General features: G+C 36.3%; 2 protein-coding genes across 2 annotated transcripts; both read right to left on the reverse strand.

The window, feature by feature from the left end:
• Positions 1 to 1,077: 1,077 nt before the first annotated feature.
• Positions 1,078 to 4,823, reverse strand: adgrg4a (adhesion G protein-coupled receptor G4a). The gene is made up of 6 exons (XM_014984644.2): positions 4,702 to 4,823; positions 4,034 to 4,302; positions 2,521 to 2,626; positions 2,133 to 2,413; positions 1,943 to 2,044; positions 1,078 to 1,856 (listed from the first exon to the last, which is right to left on the reverse strand). The coding sequence occupies exons 2-6, from the start codon at positions 4,128 to 4,130 to the stop codon at positions 1,708 to 1,710; spliced, it is 735 nt and encodes a 244-aa protein (XP_014840130.2). The 5' UTR covers positions 4,131 to 4,302; positions 4,702 to 4,823; the 3' UTR covers positions 1,078 to 1,707.
• A 15,371-nt stretch (positions 4,824 to 20,194) lies between these two features.
• LOC148156923 (adhesion G protein-coupled receptor G4-like) lies at positions 20,195 to 22,275 on the reverse strand. Its single transcript, XM_088009415.1, has 2 exons — positions 22,200 to 22,275; positions 20,195 to 20,867 (listed from the first exon to the last, which is right to left on the reverse strand). The coding sequence occupies exons 1-2, from the start codon at positions 22,273 to 22,275 to the stop codon at positions 20,212 to 20,214; spliced, it is 732 nt and encodes a 243-aa protein (XP_087865541.1). The 3' UTR covers positions 20,195 to 20,211.
• Between the last annotated feature and the right edge of the window lie 554 nt (positions 22,276 to 22,829).

The following is a 22,829-nucleotide window of genomic DNA, read 5'->3' on the forward strand; positions in this document are numbered from 1 at the left end:
AGCAGGTTCCTCAGGAGCCCGAACCGCAACTCAATCAAAACATTCCTGGTTCAAACTGGCAGAAAGGTTTACGCAGTTTAACAGCCGCTCTGCTTAGATTCCAGCTGAATTACAACGTCAGATTCACAGAAACTGCTTCAAGCAGATTCTGAAGTTTCATTCTCTTTTTTTTTTGTCTCTGATTGAAGATCCAAAGAGGATTGAATGTTCTGGTGTTGACCAGAAGTTCTTTTCCAGCCAAGTTGAAAACAGAACATAGCAACAAACTTCACAGCCCTTCAACTTTCTCACCACAAAGTTTCGTGTAATTTATTGGGATTTTATGGGGCTGACCATCACAAAGCAAAGCTGTAAAGTGAAAAGATTTTAGAAACAAAAATAAGTCAGATCACCTACCTCAAACTTGATCAGATCGTATGGACAGCACCCCTAATTAACAAGTTTCATATTATGAATGCTTAGCTGGTTTTTAGTTTGAACTGCAGTCACTCCAAAACACAAATTTGCTCTAAGCTGAACCGCTCCAGCTGCATGTTTAAGTTCTTTATACAGGCAGTAAATAAGGCAACACCAATCATATATAATTTATAAAATACAGGAGTTGAGAAACCTACAAAAACTGTAAAACCTACTTTAGTCGACTGATCTAACTAAATTACTTTAACTGGGATTTATTAGCTGCATTAGGTTTTATTGTTTTATTTAGGGATACATGAGTAAATACAAACAAGATATTTAACATTTTTATTTTGAAATTATAAAAATTTAACAATTTCACAAATACTTCTGTAATGCAGTTCATGCCTGTGATGGCTCAAGTTTGTTCCCAATCTGTCTAAAGAGGTAAAAAACTAATCTGAAACTGAAAAAAGAACAATAAGGAAAAGTACATCTCTGTTCAGAATGAGAAAAAATAAAATCTGAACACTGAAGAAAAACATCCAATTTAAGGTTTAGTTCCTAAAAATTAAAACGAAACAAATCCTTCTCAGTCAGCATTAGTATTTCAAAGTTGTACCTTAGCTGGAAATGTTATTTATTTATTTATTTTTAAAAGATGAAAAAGCAGAAGGTGATCATGATTGCATTTTTATTTCAGCAATAAATTACAGAATATGTCTTACAAAAATAATCTTGCTTCAATTAAATTTTGGTATTCACATTAAATTACCCAAATTTATCTTGCTACCAAAAATTAAAAATACAGATAAAAAGATCTCTGATTCTCACAAACTTATTAGTTCTCAATAAATACAATCAATTTAAAATAAATAGAGTTTATTTCAAAATTAAAACCAAGCATAGTTTACAGAATTGTCTTTAGTGGAAACACACAGAGATAAAGAACGAATGAGCAGCAGTTTCTGTAAAATACATGACAACGCTGACAGATGTAACAATATATAAAAACGTTTCTCTGTCTTGAAATCCTTCAAAGTGCCCTGCAGATTTCATACCTCTGGCATTGCCAACCTAACCTAAACGATTTTCAGTTTCTATGAAATGAATTGATTAAATTTAGTTCATTTCAGTGTATATTTCTCACATGTGACAATACTTTAAGGTGAAATGTTCATAATAGTAAAAAAAAATCCTGAGTAGCACTTCAGAAATGTGCTTTTTGTGATTTCCCCCTGCTCATTACAATTACTTGTACCCAAATTTATGACTGATTGATGAATCCTGTCTTGCTGATTCAGAAGCTCACTACTGCCACCTAGCGGTGTGAATGTTTTGGAGATTACGTGGAGGAGTCAGTGACCTGGTGGAGCAGGTGTTGTCAAAGTGAGCTGAGTCGGATTTGACAAGATTGCCCTTTTTGTTACGAACGTCCACTGTTACAGAGCGGCTCCAGTCTGAATGCAGGAACAACAGAGAATCATTATTCACACTGAAAACACATGACTGTTGAGGGAATCAAATGCGGAACAGAGGAAAATACCTGAGGTTTCATTGACCCTGAAACGTCCACAGCACAAATGAGCTTTCCACTGTTTCCTCACATTTTCCTTCATCAAACAGTGGAACACAAAAACAAAAAATCCTGGACGAAAAAAACGTCAAAAAACCTGATTATTACGCAGAATGAAAAAAGCTAATTGTGCAGTAAAGTCCAACAAACTTATATTTACCTTGAAAAGAGTTGCAGATCGCAAATAGGTACATCATGACCACTCGTACCGGTCCGAATGAAAAGAAGCCCAACGACCAGGTGAGGCCCAGCAGGACGGTGAGGCTGGCGACCGCTCTGAGGTCCTGCAGCGCGGTGCGGCTCTTGGCTAGCGGTTTGTTGGCCCTCATTTTTTTGATCTGGATCAGAACCACGATGAACACGCCCATGTTGCCCAAGAAGACGAGGAGAATAAATCCCACCACAGTGACGTAGTAGAAAATGTTATTCTGAATCCAACAGCTGTGGGAGTGGAGATGGAGAGAGAGAAAGTCATTTGGAATTTGCTGTAGTTGAAGCAACAGCTACATAATGCAGTGTTTGTGTTAGCTCCTTGCTGCTGGACTTACAATTGTTCAGTGGACTCGAGCGCCACTCCTACTCGATCAGGTACAGAGCTTCCATAAGCGTCTTTATCTATGGCGAGCACAAGGCCGACTATCACCAAAGGAATACCTGTAGAAGAACAAAAGATTCAAATTATGATGCTCTTGCAAGCAGAGTCTGAGACAAAAACAAAGAAGTAAGAATATTTTAAAGGGAGGTTATGTATGTTCCAGGTGTGTTACCTTCAGTTCTCTAACACAAATTAGAAGAAATTTGACTTTGCAATTTGATGCCTTGAAATTGGCCTCTGTCTCTTTAATGGTGCGTTCACACCGCGCATCCGAAGCCTCAGTTACAATTGTGTGCAAACTGAAGTCAGACTCTTGGTATTTTGCTCTAGATGCACAACGAACGCGTCAAAATCGCTCTTGGCGGGCATTAAGAGGACACGTGTCTTTCAAACTCTTCCTTCTTCTGCATATTTTGTCTAAATAAATACAATATTTATGTAACGCTTATTTAACGTGATTCAATGATTTTGCTGGACAGATTTGGATAACCCAAATACGGGGAAATACTTTCAAACAGTAAAAGTTATAACTTACTAGACATTCCAGCTTCCTCACTGATCCTCTTCCAAGCAAAGTCCTTTCTATTCCTGTCTCTGTAGCCATAACTTGATTGGTCGTAGATTATAGTACGAGAGCAAAGAGCGACAATTAGTTTATCCTCCATAGTTTTTGTTTCTGAGATCATGTCGGAAAATGCAAAACGACGAGCAGCGAAAGCTCAGATTTTCCAAATCCAGCATCGGACACGTTGGACGCCCTTGACGTGAGTCAAACACTCAAAACACTTCAAATCGCACAACGCTTGACGCACAAAATGCGGCACGACGCACCCTCGACGTGCCTCCACATAGACTTTGAATGTAAACCAGAGTCTCCTGACACTCAAAATGCGTTTGGTGTGAACGCACCATAAGAATCATCTACTCTTTTGGACAATCCTGCTTCAGCCCATCATCACAACACTGCCACGTTTCAATCTGTCCTTTAGGAGCGTTGCACTAAGAAGTAGTTCATATGATGATCTCCACAGAAATGCTGCTGCCGCTAGTCTAGAGGGGCGCTCTGTGAGGCGGAAGCTTGATTTAGGTTTTAGGCACCCCTGAATCGCTGCCACTGCAGTTTAAAAGATTTCTCAAACATGCATGAAAGAAACAAAGCAACACTTCTGGTATGTTTCTAATGAGGGAATAAGATTATAATACAATTTCAGTCTGAAAAAGTCACTTTTGCGTAATATTCCTCCCTTTAAAATTAGTTTTTAATCCTCTTGCACAAACCTGCACATATGTAAATTGCAGAATTTCTTACTACAATTTAAATTTCTGATTGATTTGGGCATTTTACAAAATAGAACTGAAACATAACTAAATTCGAAAGAAAATAAACTAGAACTTCCTGACATGGTTGTTCAGCAAATTCCACTTTGCAAACTGTTATTGAAAGTTTAAATTAAGTTTTTTCTTACCCCATCCAACAGCGCAGAATTTCAGTAAATAGGCGGGCACATAGGTGTTGAAAACCTTCACCAGTGCAAAGTACATGTGCAAGGCCTCCAAGCCCATCCAGGTGCAGGAAGCCAAGAGGAAGTAGTGGAGGAAAGCAGCTGTTGTGATGCACAATGGGTGGTTGGAGAAGGATGCGAGCCACGAGTTGATAAGAAAGAGCAAAGTCAAACCCAGCAGTGCAGTGGACAAGTTGATGAGTATTTTAGATGGATAGTCCTGACGCAGCTTCCTGCAGGAGAAAAAAAAATGTTTTCTATAAAATTCAGACATGGGTGAATTTGTTAGGCAAGGTGAACACTATGCAAAGTTTCCTTTTGTTTTTATCGTAATAAAATCACACCGAAAGATAAAAAAAACAACCTATAATTTAAGTAATAAAGTGAGGAAAACCATGAAGAAATAAAAGCTTTTAACAAAGCTGTCAGTAGTATCATTATTAACAAGAACAAGCTTTTATTTATTTATTTACACCAGTTTAATCTGATGAGAGTATCCGAGAAGAAAAGATAAATCCTTTCAGATTGAGCTTTTTTAAAGCACCTTGTCACTTTAAATCCAAATAAACTGCTGCTGGTCTCAAAGGTAAAAGTGAAAATTTATGTCACAATGTGTGTTGGTGGTTACTTACTCAAAAATAAGGTAGGTGAGCAAAGTGATTCCTAGAAAGATGGAGGAAATGCCACACCCCAGGTAAGAGATCACTGTGAGAATCCGGGCGTCTTTGGGGTCCAGTGGGTCTCGGCTTACATCCTGAAAGAAACGAACAGAACCAAAAATTTGATTTCACTCACCACACATTAAATCACACTTTAGCAAAATCATTTGTATTTCTAAACATAGTGATAGCCGTTGTTGCCAAGCACTTTAATTTAGATTTCATCAGCCCATATTACATTACAAATGTTAAACATTCTTAAAGTTATTTCTTTATTTCCATTGATTTAAGACTTTCCATGAAGTCTTACTTCCATACACAAGTAAGCTATGAGTTTGAAGTGTTGTCCTAAAGTGCGTTACATTGATCTGACTCCTGTGTTTTAAGGCAAATGTTTAATTTAAAGATTGAGGATAATGTCCTGATCACATTAAACGTTTCTGAGCTGAATTCATTGTGATGTTTAATAAAATTCATTATCAGGTCATAAATTCTGTTCATGCAATTTGAAACAAGAATTTAAATTATTCCAAAATGTGGCTCATTAACTAGATGAGGACGGTTTTCTCTGGCATATTGTGAAATAATTATTTGGTTTAAATTGCGGCATGAAGTTAAAACTCGCAATTCAAGATTATTGAGCTTCAAAAACAATGTTTAGACTCTTGTTTCTTGTTAAGTGAACTTCGTGAACTGTAATTTCTGAGTTAAAACCAAAACTATTTTCTTGTTGACTTAAATTGCATTTTCAAGGCAGCAGCTGGACTTTCATTTTCAAATGTTTTACAGTGTTGGGCCTTCAAAAGGAATAAGCAGTCTTTGTCTTAGTCTATGCAAATGTTTAAACATAAAGAAATAAAATAGAGATGGATATCATCTCTATTGTTTTCATAGTTTGGGTGCAGGAGGTTTTTTTTTCATTGGGTTTATTTATGAATGCTCAGTAATGTCTCACCAGCAGGACACCAAAATGTGTGAGGTGATCACACAGACAGCTGGTCTGATGAGGGGAAATGTTCTGGGTTTCACAGCCGCTGCTGCTCCAACCACCAAGGCTACCTGAAAGTACACACACACACACCCCAGCATGAACACACACACACGTCCTCTTTATCAAACCTTCTTATCAACTCAGTAAAAACCCTTTATAAATCCCAGTTGTTCCCTAACAAGGCTCGATTACAGTAAATCCAACTGTACACACAGAAGATAATAAGCAAAGATCAACTCACTGTACTTTTGGAAATCCCAGAACACACACTTTGACTGTAAACAGAGGGGAATGTTGGTCATGTCAGAGCAAACAGAGAAAATCTCTGCTATAGCTGACAAAATGAAAAAGTAATGTGAATACCCGTCTGGTTTCTTCATGTTTGAGGGTCACCACCACTCGTTCCTTCAGGTTGATAACCTGACTGTTATTAACGCTGGCAGAAACTACAAAGGAGTGTAACGTCCAATTTCCATCAACTTCATTGATTAAGTAGGGGTCCTGTTAATAAAAACACAACACTGGTTACTATAGTAATCAGTAGAAAATATCCTTCACCGATATATTTTTTTGCAATACGTAGATTTTATATAGTGAGATAAAAAAACTTTTTTATTAAATCAAAATGTTTTTTATGTTTCATACATAATTTCTTTTTTCTTTTTAGCGATACTGTGACTATTCTCATGCGTGTGTGCCTAGCAGACTGAAATAAGAAGACATTTCCGTCTCTGTCCAAAGATAGCAATAGCAAGATAGCACTTGCTTATTAGATCTGTAAGCCAGAGATGTAAAACGAAAAGGTTGCTCAGCAACTTCAGAAAGTCAATACACTTTGCTAAAAAAAGCACCGTAGACTTCAAGAAAAAGCCCTGCGAAGCAGTTTAAATGTCTACAAAATGTTTTAACTTTAATGTGATTTTAGTACATTTGGATGTGACATGAGATTAATCGTTTTTTATTGTCTTCTGTTTTACATTCCCTTTATTTATTTTTTAATATATATATATATATACACCTCTGGAAAAAATTAAGAGACACCTTAAAATTATCAGTTTCTCTGATTTTACTTTTTATAGGTATATGTTTGAGTAAAATGAACATTATTCTTTTATTCTATGAACTACTGACAACATGTCTCTGAAATTCCAAGCAAAAATTTTGTATTTATTTGCAGAAAATGAGAAATGGTCAAAATAAGGAAAAAGATGCAGCGCTTTCAGACCTCACATAATGCAAAGAAAACAAGCTCACATTCATTTAGAATCAACAATACTAATGTTTTAACTCAGGAAGAGTTCAGAAATCAGTATTTGGTGAAATAACCAGGAGGTTATCAATGGGGTTCAGTGCAGTGGGCTCTTCATTTGTCCCAGAGTTGTATTTATGGTTTGTTTAAAACTTCTTTTTAAAAAGAGAATCAAAATAGGTAATAAATTACCTGGAAAAGGTCGGGCGTTCCATAAAAATGAAATTGCACTCGTGTTGTGTTTCTGACTCCAGGTGGGAAAAAGTTGTTGATCTCAGCGGGCAAGGAAATAGTCACGTTTGTTTCTGCAAGTGGTTTGCTGACAAAGCTCTGGTTAACAAATATCTAGAAAGAAAAGTAAGAAAGACCATTAAAACCATGTTAGCCTAGAAAACCTGTTTGTGTTGTGCACCTGTGCTTGTATAAAGAATGTAAAATGTTGCACTACTGAGTCAGGAAAGAGTAGGCAACTTGTTTGTTGCTATGCCTTTTATCATCTTTGACCTCTAGGGGTTTCCTCTGCTCTTTGTTTCAGATCTGCCTTGCTGCCACAGCTGAGATGTGTTGCAGCTTGTCAGCCACTCCATAAAGAGTGTTGTCTCAAAATGTCACGCCTCTTCTTCCCCTGGGCTTGAACTGCAGTGAACTTGCCTGTAGCTGTCATAAACTTATACAGCTTTGAGTGATTCCTTAAACGAAAATGTACATTTAAAAGGCAGAAGTGTATTGGTTCACGTTGGAAGCCGATATCAGTTATCTGGCGTTGTGGTTAACATCTCCTTCACTCCTGTTTTGTGGCTAGAAAGGGAGCTTTTGTTTATTTGTAGGTAGAGTTATCCACTACCTTTCTCTTGTACTATACTTTTTACAAACTGTAACTATTCAGAAATTATTAGTTTTTACTGCTATGTCACACGTAGTGCCAGATTATGTTGTTGTTGTTAAAGGGGCTGTAACAATGCTTCATTTATTTTATTTTTCTACATTTAATGAGCTTAAATGTGTGCACACATGCTCACAAAAATATTAGCTGCATTAATTTAAAATTGAGTTGATCTTCCTTCCTGTTTGAGCCATGTCAAGCATTCAGCATGCTGATGTGAGTTAATCTTCATTGGTGCAGACAGAATGTCTGCGTGATGCATCATGAGATCAAACAGTGTTATTTTTTTCCATTACTATGAGTAGATAAATTTCTTGGCATGCAGGCACATAAAGCTCTGGAAAAAATTAAGAGACCACTTAAAATGATCAGTTTCTCAGATTTTCCTCTTGAGTAAAATAAATATTGTTCCTTTATTCTATGAACTACTGACAGCATGTCTCCAAAATTCATAGCAAAAAATGTAGTATTTATTAGCAGAAAATGAGAAATGGTCATAAAAAGGAAAAAGTTGCAGTGCTTTCAGACCTCCAATAATGCAAAGAAAACAAGTTCACATTCATTTAGAAACAACAACACTAATGTTTTAACTCAGCAAGAGTTCAGAAATCAATATTTGGTGGAATAACCAGGAGGTTTTCAATGGGGTTCAGTGCAGTGGGCTCTTAGTTTTTTCCAGAGCTGAAGATCATTGAAGTATATTGAGTGACAGTCTTATTACAATCATACCAGCTTACCTCAGGGCTCAATGTAGATGACACAGACACACCAAAGGTGAGGCCACTGAACTCATCTGGATCAACATTAATCATGGAAAGGACAAGCGCAGGAGATTTGATGTCTATAGATTCCCCTTGAAATTCCATACTGTTCCCCATCTGGTCTGTCAGATCAAGAACACTTTCCCAAAGAATGAAAGAGGGAAAAAATTAAAAAGTCACAGAAAAGTAATATAGAAAATTGAGCATTACACTTTCTCCTTACATGTCAGCGACTGGTGTGACGTCCGTTTCAGAAAGCAGGATGTTGGCCACGATGTTGACAATGTTAACACCAACTTTAGGCTCGATGATGCTTACGTCAACCACTTCACTTAGCTTCTTCATCACCAATCCCAGCTCAGAGGAAGACAGCTGGGAGTTATTACTGAGCTGAACATCTACGAGGTCCTGAATTAAGTCCACAACCTCTGCTGCATTATCTAAAAATCATTTGTATTTGTGTTATTTGTGACCATGTTGTTTTACCTATAGGAATAAATGAAAGTGTGTGTGGTTGATTCTCTTACCAGGTGTGACTGTAATGTTGCTGATGTCTGATACTGTTGCAAACTTGTCACAGTTTGTCATATTAGGATAATCCCAGCTGGTCGTATCAGTTTCAATGTCTAGTTTACTAAAAAAAAAAAAAAAAAAAAGAAGAAAATTTGCAATTTGCTTTGCATTTTTATACGTTTTGACTGAAGGTTGTAAAGAACAGTAGCATTAATAATAATAAAACTGTCTTCTGCTGATTATGAGCTCAATAGGCATCTACCCAACGTTTATTGACAGACCATAAAAATCATCATTACGCAGTAATATTGTTAGATAGTGCATGACTCTGAAGCCTTTAATTACAGTAATGATTCATGTGCTTTAAAATGATTTCCTGTTCAAGCTTCAGGATGGCAGAGATGGAGCTGTAATGGCTGAGGGAATAGTTTGGATCATGCTGTGCTTTAATTAACAGGTTGTTGTGGTATTTGCTGTAGGGTCTCAGTTTAAAAGATAGCAAATGCAAAATATTATCAGCTTTTGCACAAGAGTGCAAAATAAATATTTGTAATGACTGAAACGCTGATCACAGCTTAGTCAAAAATATATTGTATGCAATTATAAAACATATGCTTTCCATTCTAGGAATAGAGCGTTTTGCAGAGCATGTCAACTAGGGCTGTTGTAAACGAATATTTTAGTAATCGAGTAATCTATCGATTATTCTTACGATTAATCGAGTAATCGGATAAAAAAATTATAAAATGAAATATTGGTAAATCTGGCATAATACCGGTGTTACTATCAGATATCAATGTCAGTCCAATTTTTCATATTTGAGCATCCCTAACAGTTGCTTTTTTGTAGCTTAGAAAACTAACCTGTAACAATAATAGCTCACTTTCTAAGTTAACCAGAAGAAAAGTTATAGAAAAATCTGAAATTATATTGAATTTAATAACAAAGAGGCAGGCTCACAAATATGCTTATAAAAATGTCTACAATCCAGCTTTTAGTTTATGTATTCATCTTCAGTGAGTTTAATAGATTAATTAAACTCACCTTGCCACCTAACCTGTCACGCTTTGGGTTTGAAAATACGGGAAATGCCGCCTGGAGTGGGAGGAGAGGGCGAATGAAGAACGTAAGATGGGTGGAGGGGAGGAAATAGACCAGCGGACTGACGAACCGTTAGACCGGGGGACGAACACGGGGGGAAGCAATACGGGATATTTACGACACCTTCACTGGTCACACTCAGAAACTCATCTACCAGCCATGTACGATGCGCTCCGCCACCCGTTTCTTCAGACCGGGATATGAAATTTATTGTGCGGTTCGTCGGTAAAGCTACATTTACACGGTAAGCATCAGCTACTCAGCCGCCCGCCCTGTTCAGGCTATCCGCTCACCTCAGCGCTCTTCCCGCCGTTCGCTTTCAACCAGCAGCCCCGGAGGAGAAATGCTGCCGTACTCCAGGCATTCCCCCAGTCATTTTAAGGATGCTTATTGGTTCCCCAAAAACGATAAAAAGTCGGGCATTATCATCAATCAATAAAATCCCCACGGGCCAATCTTGAAGATTGGACTTTATGCCGCTGAGACTTAGCTTTTGTCAACAACTCAGAGGCGGAAGTGAGAGCTCCGCGCAACGCAAATGAAGTCCCGGCCGGAACACGGTGCGCTAACTAATAAAACATAAATTAACGAAGCTTCGAGGCAGGTAAATTTTCCTCGAGGAATTTTAGTAATCGAGGTACTCGAATCATTCGAGGAATCGTTTCAGCCCTAATGTCAACATCTTAGTATGTTTCATTTGCACCGAAATACTGGTACAAATCAGATTAAACAATGATTTTCCCCTGCAAACCAAGACTGGCCATGTCTTACCAAAGTCTGTAGGCTCGATTTGATACTGGTTTCCTGCATCCCATCTCTGCAGTGACTTGTGGAAATGTTTCTGGCCAAATGTATCGCCCATATAATGATGAGATATCTTCTTCTAAACAGCTTTTTGGCTCTGAAAGAGAAGAAATGAAAGGATTAGACTGCATAAGGCCAACGTGTCACTTTCAATTAGATTCTTTTAATATATAAAAAAATAAATTTTATAAAATTACAACCTGAAGCTACATTGTTTTAGGTGTCTGTCACATAAAATCGAAATGAAATGCATTAAATTTTGCTACCATAATGTAATAAAAATAAACTTGAAATGGTATGTCATTGTTGCACAGTACTGTTTATTTTAGAAACACAGCTTACCTATGTGTTTGATTGATATATTTGTTGCCTGAATTGCAAAAGAGATGTTTTCGTATCCTGATGTCAAGGCAGAATGAATTAATTGCTCAACTTTAGCCACATTGTCTTTGTGATACTCCTGAACATGGAAGGTGCAGTTGTATCTATAGATAAAATAAAGGATTAGCATGAAGGCCACAGCCATATAACTAAACAATAAATCTAAAGGATAAGAATATGTTAAAAACAGCAGATTGTCTTTTATTCACATACTGATTCTGTTTGCTGACGGGAGTCTGGAAAACAAGAAAGCAGAGATTTTACTTAATTTAGATGAAACAGACTGATAAAAATTTCCATCTGAAAATGTGATTTGTCTTGTTTCTATAGTGCAATGCATACTTACCAGTAAGCCAGTGTACTCTCCCATGCTCCTGTAAAATATGTCTCAGTTAAAGACAAAGCCAAATTTAAAATATTAAAAACTGTAACACTGATTGTGCACAAAGACTGAAGGAAAACCCACCTGATATAACCTTCTTTTATGACAAGATTCACCACACTCATAGTGTTATTGGTCTCAAGCTTTTGTTGCAGCTTTAAGAAAAAAGGGATAATGTAAATGTTTTTACGTATATGATTTTTGTCAGTGATTATATTAATGTTCTTACCCATTTCTTAATGATGTCTGTAGGCTTTGACAGGATTCCTCTTATGTGTAAGATCAAATTAACTCGAAAAAACTGATCTGGCATGACTGCAAATGGAGAAAAATGTAAGAGGTTACATTATACACTCTATAATGTAACATGTGTCAAACTCATGGCCCGCCATGTCATTTTATGTGCCCCCCCCCAGCATTTTATAGGCTGATGATTGACTTAAAATTGGTTTTGAGCACGAATTGATAACAAACTACATCTCCCACAATGCATTCCAATTGTTACCAGCCAACTAGAGAGTAGCAGAGTCACCTCAAGCTGCTTATTGATTTTCCCAGAATAAAACTGAGACATCAACAAGCTAACATCAAAACGTCCAAGAAAAGAAACATCAATTTACAAGTAAGACTGTGAATGAAGATGTGTGTGAGTTGTTGTCAGGGCGGCAGGTCGCGCTAGACTTTTTTTGTTATCCGTTATCTTGACCGAAAACATAAAAAAAAATCAAAAAAAATCGGTCATGTACTATTTTTATCCGTGAAATTACAATCATATTAACATCGGCCATTTAGTCGCATTTTATGCGGTTTAGTTAATCTTCACTGTGAATCCAGATCCCATCACAAATTAAGAAGATAAATGTATCTACATTTTTGTCCGTAGTGACAAAAACCACTGACTGAGGCCCCAATAACTTTTAATAAATTAAATTAAGCGAATTTACTTAAATTAGCATCAATTCATCCGCTGGGGTCTGAACGCACTTCCTCCTGGTTCCCATCTGCAGAAAAATATGTGCTAATTCATCAGTCAGTTGGATCTGTCTGATCCAAACAGATCAACTGAACTCTGAGTGTTTTACCCTGCGCAGTCCGGTTTACCAGGATTTTTTATTTTTTTTATTTTTTTTTGCGTGGTTTCGCTTCTCCGAAACGGACAGATGTTACGTCTGCAGCTCCTCCAGAGCGCCGCTCTCCTGGGTAACGTGAACCCAGAAGTCTCCATTTGTTAAATCCGCTGGATGAGTTACTCCCAGCGGTTTCTAAGTCTTCGCAGCGGCGGAGCCGAGTCCACAGTGGTTGAGCAGCGGACTGCGCATGTTACAGTCTAATTAACTTTTGCATCGTCATTTATTTCCTCAAGATAAACTACCGGCTCCTCAAATGGATTAACACAACCAGGGGCGCAACTACATATTATTCAGGTGGATGCGAAAACATAAATTAATTTTATTTTTGAACCCTTATTTATTGTAAAGTGTTGATTTTATTTTTGAACCATTATTTATTGTAAAGTGTTGATTTTATTTTTGAAACCTTATTTATTGTAGTGTTGATTTTATTTTTGAAACCTTATTTATTGTAAAGTGTTGATTTTATTTTTGAACCATTATTTATTGTAAAGTGTTGATTTTATTTTTGAAACCTTATTTATTGTAAAGTGTTGATTTTATTTTTGAAACCTTATTTATTGTAAAGTGTTGATTTTATTTTTGAAACCTTATTTATTGTAAAGTGTTGATTTTATTTTTGAACCCTTATTTATTTTGAAGTGTTGATTGTCTGAAAGACCTTAGACATGAATTGCCCCATACGGGGTTTGAACCGACAACCTCGGCATTGCCAGCACGGTGCTCTAACCTGTTGAGCTAACTCACCTACCTTACAAACTGTTGAGTTTCCATGGATTTAAGAAGAACTCACATACTTACAAGTGGTTATATTCTAATGTTTTTCAAAACAACATACATAATATTTTATTTTCCAGAGATTTTGTATTTTGAAGTGTTGATATTATTTTTGAACCATTTTTAATTTTCAAGTGTTGATTGTATTTCAGAGATATTTTTTTATTTTAATGTGTTAATTTTATTTTTGAACCATCTTTTATTTGTAAGTATTGATTTTATTTTATAGCCATTTAGCCAAGTCTCTGTAGAACCATTTGTCTCTGCTAATGACATTTTCTATACATTTTTTGATCCCAGGCTTAGTTTATGGACTATAATGTGAAATTAGGCACAATTATAAGTCTGACAGTTTGTTCACCAAGTTACTGTGCTCTCTGAGAGGATCTGTGGTATAAGTATTTGACTTTGTTCCATGCCCATCGTTGACATCAGTCTCTAACAGAATTTGGATCATCTACCAGGAACAGTGGAAAGAGCATGAGTTTCTGTAGTGTAGTGGTTATCACATTCGCTTTACATGCAAAAGGTCTCTGGTTCAAAACCAGACAGAAACAGATTTAGTATCTTCTATTCATCACAGGTGTTTACTAAAGGTCAACAAGGGTTTTGTGGTGTCATGGTCTGTACTCTGAATCTAGGCATCTGAGTGCAAGCCTCAGTTGAAATTTTCATGTGTTGCATCTCACATCATCAACTTTGGAACCTCAAACCGAAACAAAGCAGAGAAGATCGGTTCCTGTAGTGTAGTGGTTATCATGTTTGCTTTATACGCTATAGGTTTCTGGTTCGAAACCAGACAGAAACATTTTTTTGTAGGTTCTCTTGGGGTGCAGTGAGACAACAAGAGCCTTCCCCTTTCGTGATGGTTCATTTGCCAATCGACTTCAATGTCGGCTTCTTTGAAATCGAAGCTTTACTTCAATTACAGTTCTATGGCGTAATGCACATGTGTCAAACTCAAGGCCCGCGGGCCACATGTCGCCCCACAGCATTTTATAGGCCGATGATTGACTTAAAATAGGTTTTGAGTGCGAATTGACTACAAACTACATTTCAACCAAAGGTTTGTAATGCGCTTCCTAACCAGACGCTCCAAAGTGTCCGGTCTATAACTCTTCAACACGCCGTCAGCTCCCGGTCAGAAAGACGCATTTAGTTCAGAGTCCATGAGATGATATTCAGAAAGGATTTTTTTTTTTATTAATTGATTTCAGTTGCCTCTGAGACTAAATCTTTGCGTAAAGTCTATAATGTCTGCCCATGTGACTTGTTTTTATTATTTGTTTGCTTACCTTTAAACACTGATTTAAATAATTTAATTTTTAAACTGAGCAGTAATTTTTACATCCATGGAAACTCAAATGTAATATTTAAAACTTCAATACATAAAATCAGTTATTTAACAATATGAGGTGGTGTTTCATTTATTTTTAACATTGTATTTTTATACACTTATGCCAGGGGTGCCCAAGTCTAGTTTTCCAGAGCTACCATCTGCAACTTTAGATGCATTCCTTCTCTAACACACCTGGACCATTGAATCATTATAAGCTTCTACAGACCTGAATGAGGGAAGTCAACCTTTTGTCTGGGGTGTGTTTTAGCAGGGATGCCCTATGTCAATGTGGCCCATTGAGGGTGGCCAATATGCTGAAGTGGCCCTCGGTGAAATTGAGTTTGACACCCCTGCTCTATCGCTTCAGTAAGAAAAAAAATCACACATGGGGAAATTGCTGTTTATTCTATATGATAGTATTCTTATTTTTGCCTAACTACATTTTTTTCTTAGGAAAGAACCTTGAATGGAAATACTGGAACAACATCTCAAAACATCAGCCAAGAACAACAAATTAATTACAATGAGGTTTAAGAAAGACCTTTTGAGTCAATATTTTAGAATGTTGCCAAAGCCCTGATCTAAATCCATCAGATATTTCCTTACAGGACCTAAAAGGTGTCTATAATCACAGAGTCATGCTGAATTTCCTCATTGGGAGACAATAAATTACACTTATATTCTACTTTGCTCTACTGTGGCCCTGGCTCAGTTACACCATATCTGTCAGAAGTGGAATGAAAATCCAGAAAATTATGCTATGAGAAGCTTTTGGAAAATTTTCTACCGTACAGTTGTAAAAGTAATTCTACCAAATCATTATGTAGTACTAAGAACATGGAAACTTTAGATTTGGAAAAAATAAGAAAAAATGTTCTGCATTCAGCAAATTAAAATTTTTTTACGGAGTTATTTTTTTATGGAGAACTAACCGACTGTTACAGTGCGATCTACAGGTTCTCCTGTCGTTGAAAGCTTAGGAGGTCTTGGCGGTGTGCTCTCCGTTAAACCTCTTTCTGTAAACAAAATTAAACACAAGTATTAAAAGTTAACAAATGTTTCTATTAGAGGTTAGAAAAAAAAATTCACAACCTCACCTGAGGTGGTTAATGAAGGCGTAATAGTTGATGGTGGTCCTGTCACATGGGGGGAAATGACTAAAAGACAGAAAGTGATTCATCAAAATAAATATCAGCCACTGAAAAAGAAAAGTGACCCAAATCCTCTTGTAGCACATTATGTAAGAATATTTTTTAAAAATTAGAAAACATATTGATTGGAGACATAAATGATACAATTTATGCAGTTTTTAAATGTCTAGTAATTCATCCAGAGAACAACACAAGTCTAATGTGTTAACCCTTAGCAACTACGTCACTTAATCATTCAAGGCGCCATGATGGACGTCGGGAGTGAGGGACTGGAGTTGTTTTTGCCAGTTTATTCATGGCTTCTACTTGTTCAAGTGGAACTCATTTGTCTGTGAAGGTAACACACCTGGATTAGCCAGCTCATACCTCCTCCCTTCTAATGTGCTGATCTAATTACCGACTTTGCCTGAATTCACATCACATGATTTATATCACTGTCATAAACAGCGTTTCCCCTTTTGTAGGTTAAAAACCTTCAAAAGATCCTAACCAGTTTTTTTCCATACATGCTAGGATATGACAGTGTGGCATTGTCTTCACGTTAATGATTAGACGCGTATCTTCTCCATTGTGCGATATTTAATATCTTTTTAATCATACTTTCTTATAACGTATATGAACTTTAATCTTCTTACCTTGAAAAACGAGTTCGCTGCAAATCATTGGTAACATCGAGGGCTGACAGTATTTATGATTAACGGTTGCTACCCATCGCCGCCATCTTTCCTCATTAAAAGTTATGCAATAAAATTACAAGTTTGGTTTCTATCCTTTTCTGTTTATTCATCCGACAGCGCAGCACCCAATGACTATTTTTAAAGTGAAATCAACTAAATAGAAGCGATTTTAGGCTACCAGAAGTCTGTTTTTAGACTAGCTTTAAAGGAAAGGTTGTTTTGACGTCTGTCATGGCGGCGGAGCGGGCAGATTAATGAAGAGCGTGACGTCACGTGCAAAGAGTCAATATCCAGAGTTGACATTTCAGCCACATTACATCATTCTAATAAAACACCAGAACTGAAAACAGTGAAGCAGTTACTTAATGTGCTCAAATCAACATCCCCTTTAATTAATAATCCTCCATGTGATTGCTGTGTGTGATTAGTGATCTGTAGCGCATTGGAAGACATGGGCTCACCAGCAGGAAGAACGGTGATGCTGTCATGGACAGCTTCTATGGTGAGGAAGTTGGAAGAGAAGTTTGTACTCAGTAAGGCAGAAATGTCCGTCTGAACTGTTTTTACGTCCGCAGCAGGATCCACGCTCACATAGACCTCACAGCCGAAACTAAAGAGGGGAAATATGAGAGCATGTAAATAGATTATGCAAACTAGTTTGGATTTTATTTAATTTATACCAAGCACCACTTTATTTTTTACACTTTCTGCCAGTCTCACCATTTCTCACAGACTCTGCTAGACATTTTTGCCAAATCCTACAAAGCAGAAGCGGTTGGAAATCTTTACTTAAATGTGACATGTGTTTGCAACTTGTGAAAGAAAAAGAAGATTATTTATCTATTTGTTTTCATTAACGTATTTTTTTTAAAGGCGTACCTCGTCTAGGTGCACCTGGCATGTTGGCCTGTAGAGAACACAGATGGGTCAAATTTATGTCGGTCTTTGTTTGTTCCTTAGCACATTTTGTACCCATAATTTTAAGATGTTTTACTATTAACCCACCACATATTTAGATTATGTAATCAGCTAAATCTAGAGCATAGATTTTATATGCCTACTACAAAATGCATATAATTGCAGGAGGTCATTAAACATCCTGCAATTGTCAGATAAACCAAACCATAAAAACCTATAAAACACCATTGTGTGTACTTTTACTACAGTAGTTGTTCCATAACTGCAGTTTGAGAAAAGAAAATGTGTTACCTTTGAGATGAAACAAAAATGTCTTGGACAGAAATGTTGTTGGGAAAAACGTTCACAAGCTGAAAAACAGAAAATGATATTACTGTTTTAGTTCTGACAATAGTCCTGTCACACTATTACATATCTGCCTCGCTTTTGAATGGCATTCAACTATATTTGGCTTAAATTAATTCATTATTGATTTTCTGTGGAGCTGATATTGTAGAGTTTTATCTCCTGTGTCAGAAACATTGGAGATGTTGAAATGATTTTACTTGCACTCTCACATATTTCTTAAATGTTTCAAATGTTAAAACAGTTTTATTATTAGACACAGATCACCAGAGTAAGAACAAGATAAGGTTTTTGAAGTTTATTAATTTGTTAAGGCAAAAGCTATCCAAAACCTGTTTGAAAACCAGTCAATCTCTTACCAAAATTTTATTAACTACAATTTTTGAAATCCTTTGTTTTGCTTGACTTAATCGCTCTTAAATCTACAGAATCCAAAAATCATCTAATCAATACCCATCTAATGACATGGAGCAGACTAAAGGATTTAAAAAAGTAACACAAAAGTCATGCCATGTCTTAGGAAACAAATTTTCGAATTTATCAATATGAAAAGGTTTACAATAATAAGTCTTTGGGACTCCAGTGAACAACAGTAACAAATTAACAAATTGAGAGAACATGAATCATTGGTGGATCTTCCCAGGAGTGACTGGTCTGCCAAAATTACTCAAATAGTGCATAAATAACTAATCCAGGAGTTTACAGAAGAAACTAGATTCTAGATAAAACATTATCTAAAGAACTGCAGGCCTAATTTCACTCAAAGGAGAGACATTGATCATGTTTTTCACAGTAATTCAAATAAAAATCATCTGAATCATTTAAGGCTGTCATAAACTGTTGATAGATTATCCAAATTTCACCTCCAGATAGATGGATCATTTGCTGGTCACTTTGCTACTGTGCATTTCCCCACTGAGGGAATACAGTAAAAATATATTCTATTAGTTACACCATAAACTCCATCAATTTTACACCCTTCTTCCCACTATACATGCACTTTAAAAACAGAGCTTAAAATTAGAAAATAGGTTGAAAATGTCCTCAATTTCTTTACTTTTAGATTCTCATCAACATGCGTGACAAGATAGGAAATAGTGTGACAGCAGATGTTTGTACCCAGTTTCTTGTTATTCCTTCCAGAGCCAGTGAGCAGTTTTCAGGACTTTTGAGGTTGGTTACAGTCACCCACATTTTGATTTTGTAATTAGACCAGCCTAAAAATAGAAGAAAAAAAGGACCATGTTAGAGCCATTAATAGGGTCGTGAACCTCAAAATTAGACAAGTCAGAATATTTCTTCTTTGACTACAAAGTCAGCAAAATAGAGTTATTTTAAAAAGTAATTCTGCAGGCTTGTTAAAGAAATCATGCTTCTTAGACTTTTCTGCACTTTGTCACATTACGTCTGCAAACTACAAAGTATTTTTTCTGGCTGACTGCAAGTTATATTTTTTGACATTTTAATTAAAAACCATTTTGAAACTATAACTTTTCCTTCATTTCACCATTATAATCTAATTTGTGTTGGGTTATCACTTACAAGAGCAGTATTATGTGTTTTCCAAGCACATAGTGTCATTTTATAGCACAACCAAGTAACTATCTTAACTTGAGTTGTTAGGAAAACACTATATATATCAAATATAACTTTACTTTGTAATTTAACACCTTAAAATTGGGCATCTGTCACTTTAAAAACTCCTGCTTTTCAGAAACTCCACCTTAAGGAAGTTATCACAACATGGCTCCTCTGTTAACCCTTTAGGAACGTTTTACCAGCGTTTCACTGAAGAGTAGCTTGTATAATGAGCTCAGCAGATGTGCAGTACCACTAGGTGTTTGCTAATTGCTGCTGGCTAGTCTGAAGGAGCTGATCTTAAAGGATTTCTCAAACATGCATCTAAGAATCAAGGCAACACTCCAGGTATGTTTTTGATGGGGGAATAACATTGTAACATGAAGTAAAGCTAAAAAATGTTGATTTTACACAAGACTGCCCCCTTATAATACCAGTTAATTACATTTTAGCTTCTAGTGAAGAAATGAGAAACAGTGTTTCAGACAGACCTATATGAGCAGTTATATCAGTAAAAATAAAATCCCGTATTTACCACAGGTTAGGTTGCTGTCGGGGACAGGAGGGCAGTCATACTTCCACTGCTGCAGATCCCAGCTCACCACATCTCCGTCTGCACAACCCAGGTTGCTCACCTCCTCAGCGCTAAACTCCTTCCCCCACATCCTGAACAAACCTATCTCACCAAGCAAGTTGTTACCGCTCTCCGGCTTCAGTTCACCATTAGGGTGAACACTATGAGAAACCCCCAGAGTCAGAGTGCCATTTTCTGCCAGCTGTTGGTGTGCATCGTCTGAATAAAAAAATAGATTTTTTACAGTAGGTTCATTTAAGTACACCTTCAGCCTCTGGTTTTTACCAGACCAAGTGAGACAGATGGAATGCCATTTCTTTAATGAGACTTCCTGTTGTACTTGGTATTGTTTTCCAAAAAGCCAAATTTTTAAATTTGCATTATTGCCTTCAAGTCCCAACTCTTTCCGTTCTGCAGATCTGTAAAGAAAGCCTGTCCATTGTGCTGTACTGGTGCGTTTTAAACGAATGCAGATGCTCAAATCCGTCAGAGCTGGAACGCTCACTTCCGGGTGGAGCTGCCACAAACATGGAGGCCCTTTAAACTCCAACTTCTTTCCCCACAGACTGGTGCTGGCAGAGTTGGCTGCTAAAAGGGCGCACAGAAAAGACTAATGAAGACCCCCCAAAAAACAGTTTTTGAGCTCATAACACATCTGTCGCTGTAGAAAATTAACAAAACAATTGGATAAGGACTTGCACATCTGTAAATACAGCAAAAATTTGTTTTTGTTTTTCTAAATGCCTTTCTATTGGCATGAAAATAGTTCCAGATGTTGGTACCAACTCAGCCAGACAACACATAAAAACAAATGACAACAAATAAATCTGTACATTATGTGTGTTAAAGTAGAATAAGTATTTACTACTTTACAAAAACAAGCTGTAAAAACTCATAAGATGCAAAAGAAATTCTGAAAGCAGTCAATTTTAAAAATATTTCTTACTATCAAGGTATCACACAAGATGTAGATCATGCTGGGTAAAAGCAATGAGCTCATCAAAACCTCTGCAATGTACCAAGTGAGCACTCCTGTCACTACAACAATCATTTCACCACAAATCAACAATCATTAGATGTGCCACACAAGACTTGACCACATCAATCTGCCACGTTTAGGAATTACATTATTTAGCATAAAATTATTAGCATCAAATTCATATTTGTTAAATTAAAGATGTTATTTGACAACAGCGTTTGATCTAACAACATCACACAAACAGATTAAAATGACTTGAAAATTTGCACTTAATCCTCTTTTTTTATTATTTATTCTCTTTGGCCTTAATTTAGTTTTAAGTATGGTTGATTATTCTGTGCTGATTCAGGATTTTGGAAATAATATGTCTAAATTGTAATCTCTCAATTTTCTTTACTTTTATCCTTCTGCTAGGACCTTTTCTGTTTCTTTTCATAACTTTGAATTTGATCGTTATTCTTGCTCATTGTGTTCCACAAGAATCTATTTTTTCTTAATTCATTCATTTTTCTTCTGTTTTCTTGATTTTGTGTGAACTTAATTGCTTATATTTGCTTGATTTGTTGTTTTTAAGTGTTTTTATTGTTATATTTCTCTTTGAAGCACCTTTAGTCTCAAGCTGACAAATGAATGTGCTTCATAAATAAAATTTACTTGAACTGATCAATAAGGAAGACATCAATCCCAAACAATACAATACAGTTAGGTTGTTCTTCTTAATATGAGATTCCTTGTCATTTCCAAATCAAACCCTGTTCTGCAGAGTAGTTAATACATTTGAGGACATATTAAAAAAATCATTTTCTAACACTCACTTCACATGTTTTAATTTATAAAAATATGTATATGACTTCATACTTCAAAGGCGTATGAAGTATGGCGTCCAAAGTAGCTCCATACTTCAAAGACGCTACTTTAGACAATTAATTTAATCTTACCTGAATTTAGAGGACACAGTGACATCAATATAGACAAACAGATGATCAGAAAAGTTAAGTTTCTCATTGACGTCATGACAACAATAATTGAAGCAAAAGTTCAGGACTTCTTCAGCACTCAGGTGTTCATCTGCTGTAAAAGAGCAAGAAAATCTGTCATGTTTTATTCATTTGCATCCTCATCAAGAAAGAATAGCATGCTAAGAATTTAGCATAACTAAACTGAGTAAAACAAAATGAGACTTACCATTATGTTCTCACTTTCTAAGGATCCAGTTTTATGTTATTAAGTGTTTTGTGAGAAAGTAAGCTTTCACTTCACTTATCAAGAAGTTATGTGGACCATGACAGCTGGCAAATGTCCCTTTATTACTCTATGAGCACATCTCCACACCCACTGCCTTTGGTTTCTGGAGTTACTCATTAATCACAAGCAATAAAATTAACCAACAAACATGCTATTGCTTAACAAAAAACTTCATAAAACAAATAAAAGAAAGTTTTAATGTTGCATAGCACCTTTGAATAAAAGTCAAAGCTGAAAATGTGCAGTTTGGAAGACAACAATATATCTCTGCATCTCGTTGCATCTTCTGCAAATGCGTGACTTAAAGCAACAGAAAACAGGGT

This window comes from Poecilia mexicana, unplaced genomic scaffold, assembly GCF_051168715.1.
Source record: "Poecilia mexicana isolate PSO_F unplaced genomic scaffold, ASM5116871v1 scaffold_10, whole genome shotgun sequence".
In the NCBI taxonomy this organism is placed as follows: Eukaryota; Metazoa; Chordata; class Actinopteri; order Cyprinodontiformes; family Poeciliidae; genus Poecilia; species Poecilia mexicana.

Excerpts from the sequence above, each read along its gene's own strand:
- adgrg4a (XM_014984644.2), bottom strand. The coding sequence starts at position 4,130 with ATGGGCTTGGAGGCCTTGCACATGTACTTTGCACTGGTGAAGGTTTTC. Across the intron at positions 2,627-4,033 it reads ATTCTGCGCTGTTGGATGGG|GTATTCCTTTGGTGATAGTC; the intron begins GTAAGAAAAAAC and ends GTTCTTCTACAG. Across the intron at positions 2,414-2,520 it reads CTCGAGTCCACTGAACAATT|CTGTTGGATTCAGAATAACA; the intron begins GTAAGTCCAGCA and ends CCACTCCCACAG.
- LOC148156923 (XM_088009415.1), bottom strand. The coding sequence starts at position 22,275 with ATGACGTCAATGAGAAACTTAACTTTTCTGATCATCTGTTTGTCTATA. Across the intron at positions 20,868-22,199 it reads ACTGTGTCCTCTAAATTCAG|CCAACTCTGCCAGCACCAGT; the intron begins GTAAGATTAAAT and ends CCCTTTTAGCAG.